Source organism: Hakea prostrata, chromosome 6 (genome assembly GCF_041222555.1).
Source record: "Hakea prostrata isolate BN-2017 chromosome 6, UWA_Hpros_2, whole genome shotgun sequence".
NCBI lineage: Eukaryota > Viridiplantae > Streptophyta > Magnoliopsida > Proteales > Proteaceae > Hakea > Hakea prostrata.
Genome location: NC_142605.1, coordinates 17,037,988 through 17,046,587, shown reverse-complemented (window position 1 = coordinate 17,046,587; position 8,600 = coordinate 17,037,988). Strand labels below are relative to the sequence as shown.

The 8,600-nt window shown below is 36.2% G+C and overlaps 1 protein-coding gene across 1 annotated transcript; it reads right to left on the bottom strand.

Annotated features, from left to right (window-relative positions):
- Positions 1-1,787: 1,787 nt before the first annotated feature.
- LOC149012384 (Adenine nucleotide alpha hydrolases-like superfamily protein) lies at positions 1,788-4,753 on the bottom strand. The gene is made up of 4 exons (XM_089159527.1): positions 4,398-4,753; positions 4,180-4,301; positions 3,074-3,214; positions 1,788-2,326 (listed from the first exon to the last, which is right to left on the bottom strand). The coding sequence occupies exons 1-4, from the start codon at positions 4,620-4,622 to the stop codon at positions 2,233-2,235; spliced, it is 582 nt and encodes a 193-aa protein (XP_089015653.1). The 5' UTR covers positions 4,623-4,753; the 3' UTR covers positions 1,788-2,232.
- Positions 4,754-8,600: the final 3,847 nt, after the last annotated feature.

Sequence of the window (8,600 nt, the reverse complement as noted above, 5' to 3'; positions counted from 1 at the left end):
ACCTGTACCTAAATGGTAGAGGATCCAAAATCTATTTCTACTCACCACATGTGCATTTTGCAGGTGGAATTTTATTAATGAATTTAAATAATTCATAGTAAAGTATTTATTAATAGGGGCATTAAATTGATGAGCCATACGATGAAATTATGGGAGAGAATAATGAAACCCGCTTGAGACACTTAACACGACCGGAGAACCAATTTGGGTTATGCCGGAAGATCACAACGGAGGCTATTTACTTAATTAGGAGACTTATGGAAAGGTATAGAGAATGTAAGAAAGATCTTCATACGGTATTTATCGACCTAGAAAAAGCTATGATAGAGCCCCCAGAGCGTTAATTTGGCAAGTACTAGAGAAAAGAAGTGTGCAAGTAAATATATAGATATAGTTAAGGATATGTATGATGGTTCGGTGACTAGTGTTAGAACAGTGTGGGGACAAAGTAATGAATTCTCGATAGAGTTGGGCACATCAAGGGTCAACTTTAAGCCCATATCTATTTGCACTGGTAATGGATGAATTAACCAAAGACATTCAAGATGAGGTCCACGGTGTATGTTTTTTGCGGATGATATTGTGTTGATTGATGAGACCCAAGTGGGGATTAATACCAAATTAGAATCATGGAGATTAGCTTTGGAATCAAAAGGCTTTAAACTTAGTAGATCGAACAGAATATTTAGTTTGTAACTTTAGTCATGATCGGCGATGATGAGGTGGTGATACTTGACGATAAAGAGATTTCTCGAGTGATTGTTTTAGGTACCTAGGTTCAATCATAAGTAAAAGAGGTGATTTGGAAGATGAGGTTTCCCAAAGAATTAAAATAGGGTGGATGAAGTGGAGAGGGTCCGGGGTCTTATGTGATCGGCGTATTCCATTAAAGCTTAAAGGAAAATTTTATAGGACCGTTATTCGACTAAAAGCTATGATGACTAGTGTTGATAAAAAGAATCATATAGATAAACTGTTAGCGAGAAATGAGGATGCTAAGATGGATGAGTGGCAAAACTAAGATGGATAAGATAAGAAATGATCATATTAGAGTTGGGCGGGAGTTGCTCCCAAAGGATAAGCTTGAGAAAGCGTTGGGGACGGCCCGTCAACGGAGACCCATAAATGCTCCTCACGGAGAAGTGATATAATCCATATTGAAGGAACTAGAAGTGGGTAGACCCAAGATAACCTAGGGAAGTGGTGAGAAAGGATAGATGCAGGCCGATCAGCATGGCCTCGAATGCGATTGGAGGGCAAGAATCCAGAGCCCCCATTTAGTTGGGACAAAGCTTATTGTTGTTGTTGTATAGTAAAGTATTTATTAGTTTTTTTTTTTTTAACCCAGTTTTATAAACCAGGCCGGGTGGGTGAGTCTCCCAATCGGGATTTTTGCATTTAGATAATTCATAGACCAACCCCCATTTGTAGAGTATTTATTAGTTGGGTTGGAAAATTTATTGCAAAATTTTTTATTTTTTAAATATTTTAAATAATAAAAAATCCATTTGAATAAGAAAAATTTGAAAAAAAATCTTATTAGGTAACTTTTTTCAAAATCAATCCATTTGATAAATTATCACAATATTCATCCCATGAAAAATAAATAATGTAATTGAATTCTAAAAAAACTTTACCTGTATTTTTCATGTTTTAGGTTAACAACATTTGAATTGACTCCAATATCTCAAAATTTAATCTTTATTTTGATGGGCTGAAATACAAAGAAATTATAATGAAAACAATTAACAAAATTCTTTTTCCAAATATGGCCATTTGAAAATCATAAAATATAAATTGAACTTACCAAACAATTTGCACCCAAGAAATTTCTTATCCCTACCACCCAGTACAACCACCTTGTGCCAATCCATCTCAAACCATCAAAAAGATTCACAATTGATCTTATCCACTAAAGAAAGAAGAAAAAATTAGAAGAAAAGTAACACAAACGGACACTTATTAGTTTCAAAAGGCACCTTATACTTTATTTTATGTACAGAAAGAAAAATGTGAACTTTGGACAAGCACAAAATACTAATTACGTGATGTCAATATCCACCCAATTTCTGTTAGGTCACAAGTATAACTACCTTTCCTAACTTTGTGTATAAAGTTAAAAGGCCCCAAGCCCAACGCCCAAAAGCCCAAAGGAACTACACTAAGAGATGACTTCTTCCATCCAAGGCGTTGGAATTAGATCAAACGGTTGAGAGGGAACCAACCCCCCATTCAACTACTCCTATTCCTCTTTTTTCTCCAAATTATGGCATTTGGACTTGGAAGTATTCTGTATGGAATCTTTTGTGGTGGTAGAGGAGGAACCCTGCAAGCGTAACAAGTGTGAGACAATTATTAATTAGGGAAAAGAATGCTCAACGGTATTTGGTACAATATCAGCATATTATCAAATACCATTATTCTATCAAATACCAAACGATATACGTATGTTATACCATTATCGTATCATATTTATTTGGTACAAAACGATTCAAATCTTTGAAACATATTAGTTTAGTAATGTTTATTTATACCAAATTGTCCATGCCATTTATCAAATGGTATGGTATAACTATGTTATACCAACAATTTACCACAGTTGCAAGGTTACACTTTCAGCATATGCCATACAATATGAATTGACACTCTTACCCAATGGTCAACTATATAATATCGCTCTTTTCCCATGAAAAGTACCACATTAGAAGTCAAATTTTATTATTCCACATGGAGTGAGGAGGATAAATCCTCACTATATATATAGGGTGGGCCCACTTCCTACAGAATGGGTCCCACACCCTATTGGGAAAAAAATGTTTAGCTTGAAAAAAAAATTTCTTGAATTCTTAGTGTATTCTCATTGCCCTTAAACATAATACTGTACAAAATGATCACCACGCCACCATGAAAAGGCAAACATTAACAAAGACAATCAATGTGTTGATCATTTCAAGCACAAGCCTATTGTTTGGGCACAAGTACTTCCGCATATTTGCTTAAGTTTTTCCTTTACCCAATAAAAGTGATAATTTGAGAAGCTATCTTAAGACATGCACTCGAAAGGAGAAATTACCATAACTCGCCCATCTCAATCTGAGTGAAGTCCAAACTTGTGGTGCCACTATAGTTGTTAGATGTCATTGGTGAAGATTGCTTAAATGCAAGAACTCTACAATTCAGGTAATTTGTAACATTGCCGTGGGCTTTGGCCAATCTGTATAAATAAGAAAATCTCTCAATTTAGATTATAAATTAATTTGAGAGACATATCACGTTTTATATCCTCTACTTCTTAATTTAGTGCTCCCCTCATGTATACTATAATTGTGGACTAAACAAATATATGAATCTAATCATGGATAATTAATTTTGAATTTGAAATAGACAACCAATCACTCAGTCTAACACATTTGGCAAATCCACATCCATAAAGTTTTTGAACAACATAGAGAATAAAAAGTAGATGAGCTCAATCTGTACTTTTTAATTTAAATCAATGAATGATATGAATTGAAATATCCCATTATGTCCCACGTTCGATATTCTAAATATATAATGTAGTATTATGAGTAGTAATTTTTTTTTTTTAGGTAACCATAGTATTATAAGTAGTAATCAAACCATTATTATTTATGATCCATAATTTAATTCTCATAAATGATCTATTTAAAAAATATTTTAGCAAAATAATTTTCAAGAAAAAATATATATATATATATATATATATATATATATATATATATATATATATATATATATTTCAAAAGTAAACATAAATAATAAATAAATACAGAGCTGCCTTATACGTGGGACGGTGAGAGAATGGGACCCAATTATAGAAGTTAGTAAATCGTACTTTCCCATGGCGGGAGCAATGAGCTATCGCATTCACATCATTCAAAAGTGGCTGGTCCTCAGTGGGCCCCACCACACCGTTCCTTTGTTTCCTCCGGCATGTCCGACCATCCCAGGTGGCGGCGCGGCTTGGCATGACCTTCCCTTCCGATGATCCGAGACGCCCATGTTCTTTAACAGAATTAGAAAAAAAAATTCGCAATTTTGATCGAGTTTTGATGGGATTGTAATGTTTTCAAACTCAAGAGATGAGTGAAGGATTACGATTGATGAGGAGAAGATGAAGAACAAGCTTGTGATCTGTTGTTAATCGAAGAGACTTACTTGTAAAGGAAGCTTTTGTCATGGAGACCTACAACCAAAGCTGAAGCTCTAATCTCTCTGATCACGGAAGCAATCGTCCTGCCTTCTTGGTCACCTTCCCTCACCACAATCTCCACCTTCGCCTGCAAACATTTTTTACACACAAATGAAAAATTGAAAGCTTCCAAACCTAAGGAGGACTTCGAAAATTGAAGCGAAGAGTGAGAAACTGAGCGTACACCGAAAACGGAATCGCAAAGATCTTTGAAGGAAAGAGCCAATTGAAAGCCTTTCAATCTGAATATCTGCTTCTTCTTCTTGCTGCTCTTTGATTTCGTAGATGGGAACACATGAAGCAGAGTGATCAAATCCCCATAGCGAAGTAGGTTGTGAAGAGCCCATTGGAGAGCAGTTCGAGCTGTGTCCACATCTTCCACCACAACCACTATCTTCCTCGTTTCCATGGAAACCTTTCAAATGGCTTCCGCTTGAGACAGAAAAACTCGCAGTTTGTTTGGTACTTCGAAGGAATCGCTTTCTGGGATTTTTTGTCACGACATCGAAGGTCTTCGGTAAGCGCACCAGTGAGGACCAATCGTTTTGGGATAGAAAAGTCACTGAAAAGACACATAGGAGATGCTAGTTTAAATGATCTTGATGGGCTGAAAAAGGAACGAAAAATATTTCAAATGTCTCTTGTGACCTAATGGACGAACCACATAAGGTGGGCTTTGGGCAGTTCAAAACCCAATAACCTGGGTAAAGAAAGTTTGCATTTCTGATTGAGCAAGCCCAGTTGGATAAAGGAAAAGCCCAGATTATGGAGCAAGGATTAGAAAGAACAGTTTCATCTCTTAGAGGGAGAGAACCGATGTGTTCCTAGTCTGTTCTAGGGGCTCTCAACTGAGGCCCTTATCTTAAGGAAAACACCAACTTGCTAATGATCTTAGCATAGAACATCTCAAGAAGGGGTCAAACCATTTCCCAAGTGGTTCTCATCAATACTTCAGACATTAGGAGAATTACAATCAAATACTGAAAGAAGCTTCAAACAAGGTGAGGAAGGTTGCCCTTAATCAGCCTCCAAGTGACAAATGGAGCTACTATGCTGGAATAGTCAGGGGTGTGGTCAACCCCTAATTCAACAATACTTGCACAAGGTGTGCAAGTCATCAAGACCATGCTTAGTTCTTCTTTTGGAGACTAAACAAACTTACATCTTCTCTTGGTTTCTGTGATAACTTTATAATTGATCTAGTAGGTCGGTCTGGAGGTACTGCTATTATGTGGAATGATAATATTTCTCTATTCTTTTCTCAACCTCCAAAATTTTTGTGGATTTACTAATTCATGTGCGTTCTTTTGATATTTTCGGCTCACTTTTGTCTATGGAGATCCTAAGGTTGGAATAAGGAAAAAGAACTGGAAGGAACTCAACCAACTAGGTAATACTATTTCAACCCCTGGTTCTTCCTAGGTGATTTTGACAAAATAATGCACAACAATAAGAAATTGGGGAGGAGGAGGGGGGGGATTACCGAGACCCGAAAATCAATTGGATTGCTTTAGACAATCTATCTCTAGCTGCGGGCTCTGTGAACTTAAAGGATCATGTATTCATGGTCAAATAAAAGGAAGGAGGGGGCATTATTAAAGGAGAATATTGATAAGTCTTTTGTAACCTAGTCATGCTTATAATGTTAGTGGCATCCATGCTCACAAACTTTCAAGGGCTGGTTCAAACCATACATTTTTAGAAGTCACAATTCAGAAAACCAAAAGAAAGTCCATGAGGTTCATTTATGAAACAAAATGGGAAGAGTATCATGACTTTGGGGACCAAAACCAAAAATGTTGGACAACAAATTGACATGGATCTCCTTCTTTTATTCTCTAGCATAAAATTTACCACTGCACAACCTCTTTAAAATACTAGAGTAATCCAATGTCTTGGTTGTTTCAAAAGAAATAAATTAATAAACCTAAAAAGCACTAGAAGAGGTCGAACAATTAACCCCCTCAACTACACAACCCCAATTAACTGAAGCTGATTTGACTCAAAAGCTAGTATTTCTTATGAGGGAGGAAGAGATATACTCATAACAAAGGTCTAGAGTTACCTTGCTTCAAGCTAGAGACAAAAACACATCATAACAACTCAAAGAAGACAAAGAAATGCAATTCATAAACTGAAATCCCACGCAGGGCAGTGGCTCACTGAGAAGCATGACATTCAGGGGGAGATAATAACCCATTTTTTAAATTTGTTCTCAACATCACATCCATAATCTCCAGATAATTTTCTTTCTTGTGTATAGCCTTGTATTTCTAGATATGATAATGATCATTTGTGTAAACGTTTCTTAGAAGATGAAATAAAAGATGCACTTTTTCTATTGAAGGGAAAAAAAAAAAAAAACCAGAATAGATGGTTTTCTTGCTAGGTTCTACCATAGAAATTAAACTGAAACCTTTTGGGAAATGATGTGATCTCAAGGATCAAACACTTTTTCAATGGGGGGTTTTCTTCTTAAAAGCCCTAATAAAACAATCATTACCTTAATCTCCAAAAGGAAAAGAAGATAAGGTTTTAACTGTCCCTTAACAACATTTACCTTGAACATGAGTGTCTCCACTTCTTGAAACACTCTAAATCAAAATCTAGGTGTATGGCACTTAAATTAGACTTTTGTAAGCTATATGACAAGATGGAATAGGGTGTCATCAGCGACACATTGCACTTATTAGGTTTTGCAAACCAATGGATACAATGGGTAATGCAATGTTTGACAATTGTTGGGTATCATATAAAAATTAATTGACAACTGACGGGCAAGTTAATCCCATCTAGGGGGTTGAGGCAAGGTTGCCCTCTTAGTCCCTACATATTTATCTTGTGTCTTGAAGTCGTTTCAAGAAGATTTAGTTCATCAATTGGTATTTCAAGATCACCTGGTATTCATATAGCTAGAACTACTCATGATATTAATCATTAATTTTTGTACAGATAATTGCATGCTCTTCACACCTACATCTCTGCAATCCTAGTTGGTAACATCCTAAGAGAGTATGAGCAAGCTTCAGGTCACACATAAACAATGCAAAATCTTTACTTCTCATTAGAAAATGAGTAACTAGACAAACAAGATGGTATATCTCTCCTTACTTTAGACATAAGTGAGGTTTTTCACACGGTATTTATCTGGGGTTGCCATCCAATATTACTAAGTCAACATCCCAAATTTTTGCTTATTTAAAGGATAGGCTTCATAGCAAATTGGTAGGATGGAAGGGAAAATTAGATTTTCATGTGGGAAAAGAAATTCTAATTAAGGTTGTGGCAACAACTATGCCCACTTATACCATGTCTCGTTCTTACTCCCAAAAGAGTTAAGTAATAATGTGATCAAATGATTAGGGAGTTTTGGTGGAGAAATAACAACAAGAATTTAGGGATTAAATGGGGTAAGTGGAAGAATATGTGTCTCCCCAAGAACCAAGTTGGCTCAAGATTTAGAGACCTCAATTCTTTCAACAAAGCCTTATTAGCCAAAAAAAGGTGGAGACTTCTAAACCATCCAAACTCTCTTTGGGTCATAACAATGAATGAAAATATTTTAAGGATCAACCATTTCTCCAATCACAAACCCCAAGAGGAGCTTCATAGGGACGGAAGAGTTTGTTGGCAAGGAGAGAAGCAAGAATTGCTTAAAAGAATTGGGAATGGTCTAGGTACTCTTGTTTTGAGGAACCCTAAAACCCAAACTCTCCTTCTCCATACCCTATAAGGAATCAAAACCAATTGGGGCCACTGCGGGTCCATGAACTTATTGATTGGAGAAATCACATGTAGAATAAACCTTCAATCAACTCCCTTTTCATGCAGATTGAAGCAAGGGAAATCATATCCTTTCCCATTTTAGATCTAGACGTGGAAGATGCATGGATGTGGGAAGGCAACAAGGCATGGTGATTTTATTACTAAATCTACCTACTACTTAACTCTCTCATCTTAGGGGAACTATTTCTCTTCTTTAGCCAGCTCTTCTTCACATCCAAATTGGAAGAGGATTCGGGGCATTAACACTCTTCCTCAAATTAAAACTTTTATCCGGAGAGCTGTAAATGATGGCATAGCAACTCATAAAGCCTTGTTTGATTGAAAGAGCTTGTATCTTCCTTTATGTCTATGTACCAAATGGAAGATACTATACATGCATTATTTCATTGTGAATTTGCAAAGCTTGTGTAGAGAGCATCTCCTTTGAGAATAGATACAAATGAGATGCATTATTTCATTGTGAATTCGCAAAGCTTGTGTGGAGAGCATCCCCTTTGATGATAGAGACAGGTGAGTTTAGAGGCTTTAGCATACATGGTTGGACCGATTTTGAGGACAATATATTTAAGGACTCGGACCAACTAGATCTAGTGTATACTAT